The 18,169-nt window shown below is 43.8% G+C and overlaps 1 protein-coding gene across 3 annotated transcripts in view; it reads left to right on the top strand.

The window, feature by feature from the left end:
• The window catches only part of LOC137365571 (phosphoribosyl pyrophosphate synthase-associated protein 1), a 60,042-nt gene extending 46,283 nt beyond the window's left edge, over window positions 1–13,759 (top strand). For 2 of the 3 annotated variants that reach the window (XM_068027947.1, XM_068027949.1), the window contains 5 exons: window positions 2,123–2,178; window positions 6,303–6,448; window positions 10,452–10,522; window positions 11,774–11,920; window positions 13,278–13,759. In XM_068027947.1, coding sequence (XP_067884048.1) covers window positions 2,123–2,178; window positions 6,303–6,448; window positions 10,452–10,522; window positions 11,774–11,920; window positions 13,278–13,436 — 579 coding nt within the window. In that variant the 3' untranslated portion in view covers window positions 13,437–13,759. The remainder of the gene's footprint in view (window positions 1–2,122; window positions 2,179–6,302; window positions 6,449–10,451; window positions 10,523–11,773; window positions 11,921–13,277) is intronic. The other variant, XM_068027948.1, reaches the window with a different exon arrangement.
• The last annotated feature ends 4,410 nt before the right edge of the window (window positions 13,760–18,169 follow it).

Below are 18,169 nucleotides of genomic sequence, written 5' to 3'. Positions count from 1 at the left end.
GGAATTACTGGATAATGAGATGGCAGATGAATTGAAAAGAGATTTTGCGTCGGTCTTCACTATTGAGGATACAAGTGGCATTACAGTATTAGCTGTAAGTCAGGAAATGGAAGGGATGGAGGAACTCAAATTACAACCAAGGAAGTGGTACTGAACAAATTGTTGGAGCTATGGGCTGACAAGTCCCCAGGTCCTGATGGACTTCATCCTAGGGTGTTAAAATAAGTGGCTAGTGAGATAGTTGATGCTTTGGTTTTAATTTTCCAAAATTCCCTAGATTTGGGGAAGGCTCCTTTTAGATTGGAAAATAGTGAATGTAACTCCTTTTTATTCAAAAAGGGAGGGAGACCAAAAGCAGGAAACTACAGGCCAGTTAGCTTAACATCTGTCTTGGGGAAAACGTTAGCTACTATTAAAGACATTACAGCAGGGCATTTAGAAAAATTCAAGGTAATCCGGCAGAGTCAACCTGGATTTGTGAAAGGGAAATCATGTTTAACTAATTTTTTGGAGTTTTTTGAGAGAGTTACACATGCTGTGGATAAAGGGGAACTGATGGATGTATTGTACTTAGATTTCCAGAAGGCATTTAATATGGTGCCACATCAAAGGTTTTTGCAGAAAATAAAAGCTCATGGTGTAGGGCGTAACATGTTGGCATGCCAATAGAAGATTGGCTAGCTAACAGGAAACAGTAAGCATAAATGGGTAATTTTCTAGTTGGCAAGATGTAATGAGTGGTGTCACAGGGATCAGTGCTGGGCTTCAACTTTTTACAATTTATATAAATGACTTAGATGAAGGGACCGAAGGTATGGTTGCTAAATTTGCTGATGAGACAAAGATAGGTAGGAAAGTAACTTGTGAAGAGGATATAAGGAGGCAACAAAGGGATATGGATAGGTTAAGTGAGTGGGCAAAGATCTGGCAAATGGAATATAATGTGGGAAAATGTGAAATTCTCCAGTTTGGCAGGAAAGATAAAAGAAGCATATTATCTAAATGGTGAGAGATTGCAGAGGGATCTGGGTGTCCTAGTGCATGAATCACCAAAAGGTTAATCTGCAGGTACAGTGGTTAGCACCGCAGCCTCACAGCTCCAGGGACCCGGGTTCGATTCTGGGTACTGCCTGTGCGGAGTTTGCAAGTTCTCCCTGTGACCACGTGGCTTTTTGCCGGGTGCTCCGGTTGCCTCCCACAGCCAAAGACTTGCAGGTTGATAGGTAAATTGGCCATTGAAAATTGCCTCTAGTGTAAGTAGGTGGTAGGGAATATGGGATTACTGCATGGTTAGTATAAATGGGTGATTGTTGGTCGGCACAGACTCAGTGGGCTGAAGGACCTGTTTCAGTGCTGTATCTCTGAATAAATAAATAAATTAGGAAAGCTAATAGAATGTTATCATTTATTGCGAGAGGAATTGAATACAAAAGTAGGGAGGTTATGCTTCAGCTATACAGGGCATTGGTGAGACCACATCTGGAGTACTGTGTACAGTATTGGTCTCCTTATTTAAGAAAGGATGTAAATGCTTTGGAGGCAGTACAGAGAAGGTTTAAGAGACTGATACCTGGAATGGACGGGCTGTCGTACGAGGAAAGATTGGACAGGCTAGGCTTGTATCTACTGGAATTTGGAAGAGTAAGAGGCGACTTGATTGAAACATATAAGATCCTGAGGGGTCTTGACAGGGTGGATGTGGAAAGGATGTTTCCCCTTGTGGGAGAATCTAGAGCTAGGGGTCACTGTTTGTTTAAAAATAAGGGGTCGCCCATTTAAGACAGATGAGAAATTTTTTTCTCTGTGTTGAGTCTTTGGAATTCTCTTCCTCAAAAGGCAATGGAAGCAGAGTCTTAGATTCTTGATAAGGGGATGGAAGGTTATCGGGGTGGGTGGAAATGTGGAGTGATCAGTTCAGCCATGAACTTATTGAATGGCGGAACAGGCTCGAGGGGCTGAGTGGCCTACTCCTGCTCTTAAGTCGTATGTTCATATGACACAGCCTTTACAATCGGCTTGGCAAGAGCCTTTGAAGCCAGCCCAGGTAATGTGAATTATAGAACTGATGCTGAAGCAAGTTCAATCTGCAAAAGATTTTGAAGCTGCACATTCTTTCTTACAGATTCATGATTACAGAAATGCAATTATTGTTGCAAAGTCACCAGCTGCTGCCAAGAGGTAAGGGTGGTCCGTCCTCGTAAGGGTGATGGGATCCAGAGTGTAATCTCCTGGGAGAATGGGGACTGTGTCATAGCCTCTCCCTTCCCTATCTCTAACTACCTCCAGCTCTGCGACTTTCTCGAGATTTCTGTGCTCTTCTAATTCTGGCCTCTTGAACATCCCTGACTTTACTCACTCCATCATTGGCTGTGCCTTCAACTGCCTAAGTTCTAAACTCTGAAATTCCCTCCCTAAACCTCTCCGAGTCTCCACCTCCCCCTCTCATTTAAGACGCTCCTTAAAATCTACCTCTTTGACCAAGCTTTTGTTATCTCCTTGTGTAGCTCGGTGTTTTACTGTTAAAAGGTGCTATATAAATATAGGTTGCTGTTTTTAAGTGTAATGACTTTGGTATTTTGTATACAGGAATCCCATAAGCAACAAGTAAGACATTACTTTTGTCCTGAAGGCCCGAAACATCAGGAGAGCTTGCTTCTCTTCATTCAAATAATGTCATCCATATGAACCACAGCAACGGGCGGACATGGTCTTTAATGGACATGGTCTCTAATGTCCCCTCTGACAGTACTGCATTCACGTGCCAGTAGGATATTGTGCTCAAGTTGTGCAGTGGAGTTTGAACCCATGTCTTGCTGAGCTGCGAACTGCCTTTATCCAAACTGCAAGTTTGGAGAGGTATCTGTCCATGTGGATGAGCCTTTAATGTGTGATGTCTGACTGGGTTGGAGAGCACATATGCTTGATGTAGTTTTCAAATGTGATTGTTACAATTTATTAATTTGTTCCTTTGCTGCTGTTTGGCTCCAATGCTTAAGACGGTCTATAAACTTGTAGAAACATAGAAACGTGATGGTACAGAAGGAGGCCATTTGGCCCATCGTGTCTGCTAGCTGTAAAAGAGTAATTGGGGACAATCAACAGCCCCCACCATCATCATCCTGGGGGTTACCATTATCTGGAAACTTAACTGGACTAGCCACGTAAATACTGTGGCTGCAAGAAAGAGCAGGTCAGAGGCTAGGAATCCTGCGGCGAGTAACTCACCTCCTGACTCCCCAATGCCTGTACCATCTACAAGGCACTAGTCAGGAGTGTGATAGAATACTCTCCACTTGCCTGGATGGGTGCAGCTGCAACAACACTAAGAAGCTCGACACCATCCAGGGCAAAGCAGCCCACTTGATTGGCATCCTGTTCACCACCTTCAATATTCACTGCCCCCACCACCAATGCACAGTGGCAGCAGTGTGTACCATCTATAAGATGTAGTGCCGCAACTCAGCAAGGCTCCTTTGATCTTTCAATCCCGTGATCTCTACCGCCTAGAAGGACAAGGGCAGCAGATGCATGGGAGCACCATCACCTGCAAGTTCCCCTGCAAGCTGCACACCATCCTGACTTGGAACTATATCGCCGTTCCTTCACTGTCGCTGAGTCAGAATGCTGGAACTCCCTTCCTAACAACACTGGGTGTACCTATACCCCAAGGACTACAGTGGTTCAAAAAGGCAGCTCGCCAGAACCTTCACGAGGGCAATTAGGGATGGGCATTAAATGCTGGCCTTGCCAGCGACGCCCGCATCCCACAAACTAATATTTTTAAAAAAAAAGCCTATAGCCCGAGAGGATTGGAAAATGATGCATCATAAGAAGTAGGAGTAGGCCATTTGGCTCCTCGATCCTGCTCTGCCATTTAATAAGACCGTGGCTGATCTGATTGTGGCCTTAACTCCACTTTCCTGCCTGCCTCCCATAACCCTCGACTCACTTGTAGATCAAAAATCTGTGACTCAGCCATGAATATATTCAGTGACCCAGCCTCCACTGCTCTCTGGTAGAGAATTCCAAAGATGAACCACCCTCTGAGAAGAAATTCCTCCTCATTTGTCTTAAATGGGAAATTTCTTATCTTGAGACAGTGCCCCTTGTTCTAGATTTCCCCCCCCCCCCCCCCCCCCCACCCCAACTAGGGGAAACATCCTCTCAGCATCTACTGTCAGCCCCCCTCGGAATCTCTTATGTTTTAACAAGATCACCTCTTATTCTTTAAACTCTACTGAGTATAGGCTCAACCTTCCCTCATAAGCCAACCCCTTCATCCCAGGAATCAGCCTAGTGAGCCTTCTCTGAACTGCTTTCGATGCAAGTATATCGTTCCTTTAAACAAATTCTAAAACAAAGACATGCCTAGTTTAAGTCTCTGAAATATCTCATCCTTTTAACACAGCTAGTTACTTCCTCAGTTAATGTTTAATGTGAAGTTGAAAATGAGGCTGCAGATATTAAGGAGGCAGGCAGGAAAGTGAAGTTATGGCCGCGATCCGATCAGCCATGATCTTATTGAATGGCAGAGCAGAAGAGCCAAATGGCCTACTCCTGCATGTTGAAATTTTCCCAGTAGAACCTTTGCTAGCTGGTATCTGAATTGTGTGCCTATTACCAGTGTTAAAATTGATGCTGATGGTCAGGTTGTGATGACAGGTACAGACCGCAGGCAGCTAGGCTGGGGTAACTGAAACAGACAGCACAGAAATGGGCCATTGGGTCTAACCGTTTCATGCCAATGTTTATGCTCCCCTAAGCTTTCTTCCACCATAATTCATCAATTCCTCCTATTCCTTTTTCTCCCTCAAGTGTTTTATATTATATTATATATCTCTGGGTAAAGTTTCTCCTGAAATCCCTATTGGATTTACTAGTGGCTATTATATTTATGGCTGCTAGTTCTGGTCTCCCCCACCACCCTCACGTGGAAACATCAGCTCCATCTCCATCTTCTCTATCAATTCCTTTTTGTAATTTTAAAGACCTCTATCAGGTCTCCCCTCAATCTTCTCTTCTCTAGAGGAAATGAGCCCCAACCTGTTCAGTGTTTCCTGATTAGTATAATCTCTCACTTCTGGTATCGTTCTAGTAAATCTTTTTTATACCTTCAAGTGCCCCCTACATGCTCTCTAAAATGAGACCAGAATTGTTCAGAGTGCCCCAGTTTTTAAAATTTGTTCTTGGAATGTGCTCATTGCTGGCTAGGCCAGCATTTATTGCCCTTGAATGAAGGTGCTGGTGAGCCACTGCCTTGACCGACTGCAGTCCACTTGTTGTAGTCCACATCCACAGTGCTTTTAGGGTGGGAGTTCCAGGATTTTGACGCAGTGACAGTGGAGGAACAGCAATATAGTTCCAAGTCAGGAGGGGAACTTGCAGGTGGTGGCGTTCTCTAGTGTCTGCTACCCTTGTCCTTCTAGGTGGTAGAGGTCATGAGTTCGGAAGGTGCTGTCAAAGGAGGCTTGGTGAGTTGCTGCAGTGCATCTTGAAGATGGTACACACTGCTGCCACTGTATCGGTGGTGGAGGGAGTGAGTGACACCCCATCTGCAAACAATCAAGCAGGCTGCTTTGTCCTGGATGGTGTTGAGCTTCTTTAGTGTTGTTGGAGCTGCACCCATCCAGGCAAGTGGAGAATATTCCATCACACTCCTGACTTGTCCTCTGACTCCGCACATGCATTTTGACCAGTCAGTCTTGCTAACTCAAGTGCAGAAGTGGCCATTTCCAGCAAATGCCAAGTAAGTGGGTGAACACCAAAACTCTGTGTGGCTGTAACGAAAGTAAAGGCACTAATCATTCTGAAAGTTACTGACCTGAACCCTTCAACAGTCTGATTAAAAATAACTGAGGAACACAGTTGGAATAAGTAAAAAATATTGAGTTTGAAAGAAAAAGATGGGAGATTCTATTAAATCCTGGCATTGTTAATTGTGTCAGATTCGCATTGCATTTCATGAGCAGTGGTCCAGCATTTGGAACTGGTGCCTTTAAACTGCCCGGTGGTTAGAGGCCTTGGCATAGCTGCATCTTGTGTGCTGCTGAGGTTTCACACACCACCCTCAGCCAGTCGCTTCATGATCTGTTGATGAGTAGTCAGGAGTTTATTACAGAAAGTATGCCACTCTGGTTTTAGTATAATTGCTTGCTTACCTCTCAGCATAGTTCTGTGTACTGGTTCATGGTGCTTTTCATTTTCAGAATCAGTAGTGATACACTTCAAACCATATATCACGTGAAAATTTATACGAAAATGATTTTGACATACTGTTGTCTGTTGACTCCCTTCTCTTTCAGAGCACAATCTTATGCAGAGAGACTACGGCTAGGGCTGGCAGTAATACATGGAGAGGCCCAGTATGCAGAATATGATATGGTGGATGGTCGTCACTCACCTCCAGCTGTAAAGAACACAACAATACATGCTGGTTTGGAGTTACCATGTAAGAAATATACTGGGCTGCAATTGCTCAAGATTATTAGTGTTTCAGATGTTCATATAGCTTCAAATAAACTAAATGTAGAGACTGAATCTGGCACCTTTCCTGGCAGCATTGGTAACTTGCCATGTTGGCAGCCTTTGCTTGCATTAGAGTGTTGCAGTGGTTTTGAATTTTGTTCATCATTAACTTTAGAGAATGGTGATTATTGCTTGGAAACTCAGCACAGTGGCAGTCTTTTTCTTTTGAAAACTAAACTTGCAAATATCTGCAGCTTTATGAACTTTGCTGCCAGGAGATACTGCACTGGCTAATGTGTTGCTCTAATCTGTACTATTGCTAATAAAACTGGTTCCAGCTACTTGGTCTTTATTATCACTGAACTGTTCCCAAATACAGTCCTATATGTAGTTTCTCTTTTTGTTCCATCCTTTTTCAGACAGGTTTCAATCTTTCATTAGCTGACTGCACCAACTTTTGTTCCCATGCTCTGTATGTTTGTGCAAAAGAGCAAGCACAAACTCTCACTCTCATTCTGTCTCTTTCTCTCCTATACTCTTGTAAACTATCTCAGTCACACTCAGTCTCACATGTGCCCCATATGCTTTCTCCCTGCCTCTCTCTATTTCAATTGTTTGAACCCAAGGCATTGAGTCTAATTGTCATGCTCTAATTGCTGTGCTGAACTGCATCACCTAACCTGATTCATCCAAAGAATGGAAGCTAGAGCCTTCCTGGACACACTTAACCAATTAAGCCATTGGAGATGCTCATACAATTTAGTGATGGACCTGGTGACTCCATTTGATGTAAGTTCCTTTGAAGCTGGTTTGTTTGTGGCATGGGGATGTTGGCAGTTGACAATGACCTGCTGCTGACTTCACTTTCACTGGAGCCATGGTTTACATTCCAGGAAAACGAGGTGAAAATGGCACCTCGTACAACTGATTTTTGCGAACCTGTCTGGTTTAATCCTTGGTCTGGTTGCTCAAAATTACAAAGTGGGAGTGGAATTTAATAGCACACTCGTCAGCTGGCATGTAGAAGGTCTCTTTGAGTGACACCATTGCTTTTGGTCTTTGAGGTTTTGTTGTACTGTAACTTTTTGTTCTGTTTTATTAATTTGTATTCTGCCTTTGTGCATTTGTGCTTTTAGCTGTACATAGGCTGCAAGTTCCGTTTCCTGGCATTGAGCTTCCAAGTACGAGAGTATAATTCTTCCATTTTACTTTTTGGCGAGGTCTGATTCTGGGATACACAGGGCTGTTTGTGATTTGCAGCTTTATTAACTGCATGTGTGAATGGACAAGTACCCGTGCAGGGGCCTTGAGTGTCAGACTGAATAATGAGTGAAGCAGAATTTCTTGCACTTTGTCTAAATGTATGGAAGGACCATAGTGTCGAGTGTCCTGTCAATCAAATAAGGAATCTTTTTTTTTAAATGAGCATATCCTTGCAGCAACATTGGCATATTTGTAAAGATCTATATAAAAAAAAATGCAAGTACAAAAAAATGAAATAAGAATGAAGAATGTTGGAAATGCACAGTGGTTCTGAGCACTTCAGAAAAGGAAAAAGGCCAAGTTTCTGTTCTGGGCCACAAATGGCAGATTGGTAGCAGTACTGCCCCAGACCAACACAAACACATGTCTGAAAGAAACTATGCACAAGATTTGTGCTTTGCAAGTGGATGCAGAATGAGTTGAGGAACCTCTTGTCCTTTAAAGCCCTTCAAGTTTCCAGTTTGGATGTGGACTGACATTTTGGGTATAACTTTGTCTTTTGCTCTTTCCGGATGCTGGTGAGCCCCCGAGTGCATTTACAGCATTTTGTGCTATATTTGAGATATTTGTATTTTGTACAGTGGTTTAATTCTCGCTCATTGTTGCTGCAGTGATTCTAGCAAGCTTTTCATTCCCATCTTCAGGCTGCTTAAATGTTCTTTTGCCTTTGAACAAACTACCTTCTTAAGGTGTATTACTTCCCTGGGGATGGGGGTCTAATTAGCCAAGGCTTTTTGTTGGAAAATTTTACAACCTGTTGGAATTTGCAGCCTTTGCTTAAATGTAAAGGTTGAAATCCCTGGCAATAGTGACCCATTAACTAGCACATGGCATGTATATTGCAGTTTTGTGTTCAGTACCTGACAGTAAATCTGTTAGACCCATAGTGGCATGTTTGAAACTGCAGCGTGGGGATTCAAATACTTTGATTTTCAAACACTAGGAGCACTGAGGATGTCACATTTTGTATTTGTTTGTTAACTCACTGGGATGATTCTGGTGATGAACACTATAACAACTGGTCTGGCCGTAGCAGTTGAGGTCTGCTGGCAGTTAGGATGGGGGTGCCCAGGTGTGTGCCGGTCTTTTGAGGTGTTCCTAAAATAGAAGCGTTTGAAAACTTCTGCAGTAATGGATGAGAGTTTACTCTGATCTGTGGTCTTTTACACGCATTTTGTTCTGCTTTCCTGGTGCTGTGATTAGCCATCCTTTTGCATGTTTCAAATACTGTGCAGAACTGGACCATTATACTTCCACAGCCGTTGTCTGTGTTATTTCACACGAGGAAAATGTAAATTTATACAAGTGTTTTAAGAAGTGTAGAACATGGGGTTTCAGCTTTGGAAATGGTTTGGGGAGTAGCGCAGGGACCCCACATTGTCAAACCTTTCCAGTGCCGCACAGTTTCAATACTCATTCCTACAAAGCTGGCATGTTCTGGTGAAATGTCTGAGTGAGCTTTGGTCTACCAGTTGTGCTTGGGTTTGTAGCAATGAAACTTGACCATGTGTATGCCACGCGCAGCAAACACTGGAGTAGTCCCTGAGAGTGATTGCTGGGTGTTGTATGTTTGGCTTTTGTTAGGTGGTGAGAGCTTTGGGGAAATTGGAACTGGTTTCTTTGCATTTGTGCCAGATATTCAATGAATGAGGTGGCTGGAGAGTAACCAGGGACAACCAAAACCTTTAGTTACCAGTGCTTCGAAAAAGCCTTCCAGCTTCTCTCCTCCATTCTTAGTGCATTGGGTGGTGTTGGATTAAAGGAGCCTTCTTCTGCCACTTGTTTAATGCATGCTCTCTTGTGATACAGGAGCTGAATAAAATGCACATTCTGCAACAGGGAGCTCACTGGCACACTCTGGATCTCGTGCTAGTGTCGTAAGACATTGCGCCTTGTCAACTAATGTTTAGATAGCTCCATTTCCTTTACTTCCTGGATATATCAGTCCAACATTTATTGAGGATTAGCTTGGTTGGGAATTATAAAGGCCTCCACCAGTGTTGACCCTGGTTTGCCTACATTCTGCTTATTAGCATGAATAAGGTTCTGAAATTTGGACCTGGCAACTCATGAGAGCCCCTTCTGTAACTCTGACCTGTTAACAGCTTTGCCTCCATGTATTTTTTTTTATATAGAATTGAACATTTTGAATATTCAGCAAAAGGAAAGAGAGCTGAGCAGATCTTAGTATGTAACACCTGAGAAAAAGGGCACAAATCTCAGACGGTGATTCTGTATAAAGTACTGATATGCCCACTCCTAAAGTTCTGTTGGCTGCACTGCAACCAAGATGTGCAGGTATTTGAGGCACTGCAGAAGCCTAGCTCATGACATCTGAACTATAAGGTGATGTTAAAGAGCTTGAAATTGTTTACAGTAGAGAAAGGGAGACTTGGGAGGTATCAAGTATTCAAGATTCTGAAGGGAATTGTAAAATGAACCGATATGTTCAGATTTAGCTTAAGGCGCAGCTATGAAGCACCCAGCCTCTTCACTAATGAGCAAACTATAACCCAATCCTTTTCTTCTCCAGCTCTGCCATATGTCTCAGCCTCTTCTGTAATGTGCATTGATTGCATATCATCTAAGAGAAATAATAAAAGGGTGTCAAAGATGCTGCATCCATGGAATGTGCCTTTTGTTTCACTCCGAGGGGAGATTAGGGAGCTTTTTTTGATCTGAACTTGCCTGATATAAATAACCAGTCTCTTTCCATTATGCAGTGATGATGCCGAAAGAAAAACCGCCTATTACTGTAGTTGGAGATGTTGGTGGAAGAATAGCCATCATCGTGGTAAGAATGGAATTGTGCAAGGTTCTTGTTTATCACTGACGTTTTAAGATAGACCCTGATTGATTTGGTGGGTAGTGTTACTCCCTGATAAGTGCGTGAAGCAGTGTGATTTTCCCCATTAGGCTGTATTTAGGATGCTTGTTTCTGTTCAGTGAAACACAGAACAGCTCATCACAGTGAGACATGAGATTCTCTACAGCTTCTTGACTAGATTTATTTTATTCATGGGCTGTGGGTGTCGCTGGCAAGGCCAGCATTTATTTCTGCTCTCCAATGAAGATGGTGGTGAGTCCCCTTCTTGAACCTCTGTAGTCCTTGGGGATATAGGTACAACCACAGTAAGGAAGGGAGTTCCAGGATTTTGACCCAGAGACCGTGAAGGAACGGCTGTATAGTTCCAAGTCAGGATGGTGTGTGGCTTGGAGGGGAACTTGCAGGTGGTGGTGTTCCCATGCATCTGCGGCCCTTGTCCTTCTAGGTGGTAGAGGTCGCGGGTTTGGAAGGTGCTGTCGAAGGAGCCTTGGTGAGTTGCTGCAGTGCATCTTATCAATGGTGCATGCTGTTGCCACTGAACGCTGGTGGTTGAGGGAGTGAATGGTGTGTTAGAGGGCCTGCATGCTGCTGCCGTTGTTAGCCTGCATGTGTAGTCCTGTGTTGTAACTTCACCAGATTAGTCCCTCATTTTTGGATACACTTGGTGCTGCTTCTGGCACGAGCACAAACTCAAGCTATGGTTTGTCTCACTGGATCTCTGTCAACAGTCATTTTCAAATTGCAAAGAATTCTGATTAATTTTGTGTTTTAGCTTTACAACAATTGACTTTGATTTATTGAAGCTGGTTTGCAGTAAGTGGTGGCCCCACTGTAGGTGGGACTGATGATCCCTGGGAGTTCACTGATCGCAGATGAAAAGCTAAATTTAATCCTTGAGACTGACTGATTTTAAGGAAAGAAGTAACTTGCGTTACATCATGCCTTTCACAAACCAAAGTGCTTTATAGCTATTGTAATGGAAAAACCATGGCAGCCAATTTGTGCACAGCATGATTCGTAAACCGTAATGTGATAAATGGCAATTAAGCTGAGCTGGGTGGTGGTCGTTGAGGAGTAAATACATTTTTTATAAAGTGAGGCTGTGGTAATGTATCTGTCATATGGGATGAAGTTGGGTTTCGCTGTTTACTGAAGCTGTGTTAATTTCCAGTTGATTGTCTCTCTCTTCATCTCTCTCCTATCCACCTTCCCAAACAGGACGACATTATTGATGATGTTGATGGTTTTGTAGCAGCTGCTGAGATTCTGAAGGAGCGAGGCGCATACAAGATATACGTCATGGCTACTCACGGTCTTCTCTCTGCTGATGCCCCTTGTTTGATCGAGGAGTCAGCCATCAATGAGGTATTATTATTGCCGCTGTTTCCTAATGTTTGGGCGGCACAGTGGCGCAGTGGTTAGCACTGCCGCCTCACAGCTCCAGGGTCCCGGGTTCGATTCTGGGTACTGCCTGTGTGGAGTTTGCAAGTTCTCTGTGTCTGCGTGGGTTTTCTCCGGGTGCTCCGGTTTCCTCCCACAAGCCAAAAGACTTGCAGGTTGGTAGGTAAATTGGCCTTTATAAATTGTCACTAGTATAGGTAGGTGGTAGGGAAATATAGGGTCAGGTGGGGATGTTGGGTAGGAATATGGGATTAGTGTAGGATTAGTATAACTGGGTGGTTGCTGGTTGGCACAGACTCGGTGGGCCGAAGGGCCTGTTTCAGTGCTGTATCTCTAATCTAAAAAATCTAAATCTAATCTCAGGAAGGTCTGTTTTTATTTAAGGTAGTGGCGGTGCAGTGGTCAGCACCGCAGCCTCACCACTCCAGCGACCCGGGTTCAATTCTGGGTCCTGCCTGTGTGGAGTTTGCAAGTTCTCCCTGTGTCTGCGTGGGTTTCTGTCGGGTGCTCCGGTTTCCTCCCACAGCCAAAGACTTGCAGGTTGATAGGTAAATTTGCCGTTGTAAATTGTCCCTAGTGTGGGGATGTGGTAAAGAATATGGGATTAATGTAGGATTAGTATAAATGGGTGGTTGTTGGTCGGCACAGACTCGGTGGGCCGAAGGGCCTGTTTCAGTGCTGTATCTCTAAATAAAAAAAAAATAGTGTGAATGGTTAGAAAGTTCTGTATTCATAGTCTATTGTGTTATAGTGGATATGTAACTGTTGATGTGTACTAGTATTGGGTGGTATGTGTAGCTGTGTACAGTGAAGACAGTTAGCTAGCAGCTTGCTCTGAATAGAGGACAATGAAGCGTAATCAGACAGAAAACCAACTTTGAACTATAACTGTTTTGATGAGTGGGGGGAGTAAGAACTTGGTCAAATAGATGTCATTACTTCAGACTTTTTTTAATTTTTAAGGGTAAGCCTCTTGCTGCTTTGTTGGTCACTTGACAATAATTTCCTGGTCAGTTCCTTTGTGCTGGCTTAGCTTTGTTCCCTTGTGACCCCTCTATCCCTCCCCACCACCACTTTTTTTTTTGTTTTGTTTTCTACTTCAATACTTAATTCACTTTCATTTTGAGTTTTGAAGGGCCCAGCTCAAAATGTTGACCTGTTTGCTGTCCACTGACCTGCAAGATGTACACCACAAACCCCCCCCCGCCCCCAGCCACACACGCACCTGCATCCCTTTCCAGTATTTTCTGCTTTTATTTCTTTGTTTCCAGTTTACTTAAGTTTCTCTAGTATATGTGATATAATTCTTCTTGTCCTGAAGGTGGTTGTAACAAACACCATTCCTCATGAGGTCCAAAAGTTACAGTGCCCCAAGATCAAAACTGTGGACGTCAGCATGATCCTGTCTGAAGCTATCCGCCGCATCCACAACGGTGAATCCATGTCATACCTGTTCCGCAACATCACAGTCGATGACTAGCCAGTTCCGAGTCTTCCCTCCTGAAGCTGTAAAGTATGTAACCAGACAGGTAATGCAGGTGCATTATAGTAATACCTGGCACAACTGTAATTACTAAGAGCAGAATCTGTTCTGTGCCTGCAGTGGCTGGTATTTTCTAGCCGTTACTATTCAAAAGTCATCATGTGACAACAAGAGACACCCTGCTTTCGAATCAACGTTTTAAATAGTTACTGCATTGTCATTTCATTCTGTAAATAAAGACTGTACAGTCTGTTGAAAATTACTGTTGATTGTCTTAAAGCTGTATATTGTCAATAAACTCAATGCAGTTGGGTCACTCACTTCCTGTACAGACTGCTTTGACAAATCAGGTCAGAAGTAATGTGAAATGAAACACTAACAATAGAAAATCCACTGACTCTACATTCAAAATGTTTTTCATTATTCTGGTTTAAACTTCGACAGCATCATCTGGGATGTAGAAGATTCCTGATGGGTTGGTTTTCATGTTGGTAACTAAATTATGATTACCTAAGAATTGTCAATGGTTATGATTTGGTTCTGGACAAACCAGGGTCCACAGTTAACTTTTTATTAGTTTGGGGGATGTGGGTTGAGGTTTCACACACCACTCAGCAAGGCTAGCATTTATTGCCCATCCTTAATTGTCCTTGAGAAGGTGGTGAACCGCTGCAGTCCTTGAGTTGTAGGTGGGCCAACAGTGCTGTTAGGTCAAAATCCTGGAACTCTCTTCCTAACGACAGTGAAGGAATGGTGATATAGTTCCAAGTCAGGATGGTGTGTGGCTTGGAGGGGAACTTGCAGGTGGTGGTGTTCCCATGCATCTGCTGCCCTTGTCCTTCTAGGCTGCAGAGGTCATGGGTTTAGAAGGTGCTGTCTCAGCTGCCTGTGGTGAGTTGCTGCAATGCATACTGTAGATGGGACACACTGCTACCACTGTGCATCAGTGGTAGAGGGAGTGAATGTTTGTGGATGGGGTGCCAATCATGTGGGCTGCTTTGTCCTGGATGGTGTTGAGCTTCTTGAGTGTTGTTGGAGCTGCACCCATCCAGGCAAGTGGAAAGTATTCCATCACACTCCTGACTTGTGCCTTGTAGATGGTGGACAGGCTTTAGGGAGTTGGGAGGTGAGCTACTCGCTGCAGGACTCCTAGCCTCTGACCTGCTCTTGTAGCCACAGTATTTATATGACTGGTCCAGTTCAGTTTCTGGTCAGTGGTAACCCCCAGGATAGTGAGGGGGAGGGGTTCATCGATGGTAATGCCATTGAATGTCAAGGGAAGATGGTTAGATTCTCTCTTGTTGGAGATGATCATTGCCTGTCACTTGTGTGGCCTGAATGTATCTTGCCACTTACCAGCCTAAGCCTGGATGTTAAAGTTTTGCTGCATATCGACACACTGCTTCAGTATCTGAGGAGTCACGAATGGTGCTGAATATTGTGCAATCATCGGTGAACATCCCCACTTCTGACCTTATGGAGGGAAGGTCATTGATGAAGCAGCTGAAGATGTTTGGGCCAAGGGCACTACCCTGAGGAACTCCTGCAGCAATGTCCTGAAGCTGAGATGATTGGCCTGCTATATCCACAACCTTCATCCTTTGTACCAGGTATGACTCCAACCAGCAGAGAGTTTCCCCCCTGATTCTCATTGACTCCATTTTGCTCGGGCTCCTTGATGCCATACTCTGTCAAATGCTGCCTTGATGTCAAGGGCAGTCACTCTCACCTCACCTCTGGAGTTCAGCATTTTTGTCCATGTTTGAACCAAGGCTGTAATGAGGTCAGGAGCTGAGTGGCCCTGGCAGAACCTATACTGAATGTCAGTGAGTAGGTTATTGCTGAGTAAGTGCTGCTTGGCAGCGCTGTCTACAGAGAGTAGACTGATGGGGTGGTAATTGGCCGGGTTGGACTTGTCCTGCTTTTTGTGCACAGGACCTACCTGGGCAATTTTCCACATTGTCAAGTAGATGCCAGTGTTGTAGCTGTACTGGTACAGGTTGGGGCCCATAGCCTTTGCAGTATGCAATGCCTTCAGCCATTTGTTATCACATGGAGTGAATCGGCTTGGCTGAAGACTGGGATCTGTGATGCTGGGGACCTCCGGAGGAGGCCGAGATGGATCATCCACTCGGCACCTCTGGCAGAGATGGTTACAAATGCTTCAGCCTTATCTTTTGCACTGTTGTACTGGCCACCCCCCCCCCCCCCCCCCAAATTGAGGATGGGGATATTTGTGGAGCCTCCTCCTCATCCAGTCAGTTATTTAATTGTCCACCACCACTCACGACTAGATATGGCAGGACAGTGTCTTCTACTGTGAAGGCGGATACAAAATAATTGTTCAAAGCCTCTACAATTTCCCATTAATTCCCAGTCTCGTCCTCTAAGTGTTCACTTAAGGAACTTTTTTTTATATATTTGTAGAAGCTTTTACTGTCTGTCATATTTCTTACTAGTTTTCTCTCGTACTCTAATTTCTCTCTTCTTTGGAGTAAGTGCCTGCTGTTCTATGGATTTAATTGATGCTGAAATTCCCATTAGCTGAAATTTTCACATTGAGTGGTACTCTTGCAGTGTAAATTCACCTTTTTTTGTGCATTTGTTCCAGGGCTGTCCTCTGTCTTTAATCTGCTGGGCTGTGGTGATGGATTGTTCATAGTAACCTGTTAATTCCCTAAATAACTTCTCAAAATAGCTAAAAAGCCTTTTTTGGTTATGTCCCTCAAAGCTGTTGGTGTTGGAAGTCAATTGAAGCTTTTAGATTATTGTTGGGTAAGTGTATCAAGGGATATGCATTAAAGACATGTCTGGGATTGTGATACAGATCAGGGATGCTCTAATTGAATAGCAAAACAGCCTCAAAGGGCTGAATGACTTCCTATTCCTGTACATCTTTTCACCAAATTATCTTGTAACCTGTGACAGCCTTAGTTAAAGGAAACTTAAATTAATCTGTCATCCATTCCACATCCTCCACTTACTGAGACTGTCGAGCCCAATTTAACAATGGGAAAATATGGAACTTTTTTTAAAAACCAAGTCCAACAGTGCAGGGCACCGAGATTGAAGAGGATAGTAGAGAAGTAATGGTAACTTGGGAAGCAGTGTCCAGGTGATGCCAAACTTAAATTTCAAATGACTGTAGTTTGTAGGAGGAGGTGAGGAGCTGTTTTGCACTGAGACTCTGGGCGAGTGGCTAATCTTGATTTCAGCACAACCAAGATGCAAGGGGGAACAAGAATATGTAGGGCAGAATATTTGAACCTTTCGAAGCAGCAAGCAAAGAAAGTTTCAGAGTTTCAATCAGTGCTGAATAAAACAGATGCAAAAAAAAAATAGTAATTTGTGGGGAAAGAGAAGCTGAAGGCTAGCATGATCTGTCCCTCGGAATGTGAAGCATTTGAAGAACCTGGCCTATTGGGGAGCACTATTCATATTTTAAAGTCTCAGGACGAGCCTTTAACTGCAGCTAACCAACATAATTGCATGGTGCTCGTGGGATAACAGCAACCCTCCCTCCTCCCCACCACTCCCCAACACCAGGGTCAGGTGATTCAGAACCCCTTGCAACAGCATGTAAGTTATTTCATCTCACTAGAAATGAAATTTTTTTTGTATACTAAAGATTGCTTGCATTTTAGGAGCTTCCATTGAATAGCAAAAATGACAACTGAAACGGCCTGTTTACCTGCAGTGAAATTAGACTAAAATGCTGCTTTGACTGCTTTAATGGAAGATTCTATTTGTGTGCTGTATAACTCCCCTTTCGGGTTATGCATAGCCTGTTAAGGATATGCCAGCAGATTGGTATTATCTCCCTGCGGTGATCATCCCATGGAGGCACAGTCAACATATGTGTCTGCGCATCAACTCTGAAGGCCAGCATCTCAGATATAGAGCATTTCTGTGACCCGCGGGGTGGCGTTCTGAGGAACATCCCAGATGCTGTGAAGCTATTCATCCTGGGTGACATCAACGCTTGTGTTGGGACAGACAGTGATTCATGGCCAATGTGCCTTGGTTGTCATGGGGTGGGCAATATGTAATCATAGAAATTTTAAGGCATCGAAAGAGGCCACTTGGCCCAATGTGTTTGTACCGGCTGAAAAATGATCCACCTAATCTAATCCCACCTTCCAGCATTTGGTCCGTAGCCCTGCAGATTACAACACTTGAGGTGCATATCCAGACTCCCTTTCAATGAGTTGAGGCTTTCTGCCTCAACTACCCTTTCAGGCAGTGAGTTCCAGACCCCCACCACCCTCTGGGTGAAAAAGTTTTTCCGCATCTTCCTTCTAATTTTTCTACCAATCACTTCAAGTCTATGCCCCCTCGTCACTAACCCCTCTGCTAAGATGAATAGGCCCTTCACCTCCACTCTATCCAGGCCCCTCGCAATATTGTACATTTCAATCAGATCTCCCCCTTAGCCTTCTCTGATCCAAGGAGAATAACCTCAGCCTATCCAATCTTTCCTCATAGCTGTATTTTTTCAGTCCCGGCAACATCCTCGTAAATCTCCTCTGTACCCTCTCTAGTGCAATTACATCCTTTCTGTAATGAGATGACCAGAACTGCACACAGTACTCACGTTGTGGTCTAACCAATGAGTTCGACCTAACCCTAACCCTAACCTACCTGCTCTTGTATTCTATACCTCGACTAATAAAGGAAAGAATTTCATATGCCGCCTTAACCACCTTATCGACAAGTCCTACTACAATGAT

Source organism: Heterodontus francisci, unplaced genomic scaffold, assembly GCF_036365525.1.
Source record: "Heterodontus francisci isolate sHetFra1 unplaced genomic scaffold, sHetFra1.hap1 HAP1_SCAFFOLD_405, whole genome shotgun sequence".
NCBI classification, from domain to species: Eukaryota; Metazoa; Chordata; class Chondrichthyes; order Heterodontiformes; family Heterodontidae; genus Heterodontus; species Heterodontus francisci.
This window is presented reverse-complemented; position numbering and strand designations above follow the sequence as displayed.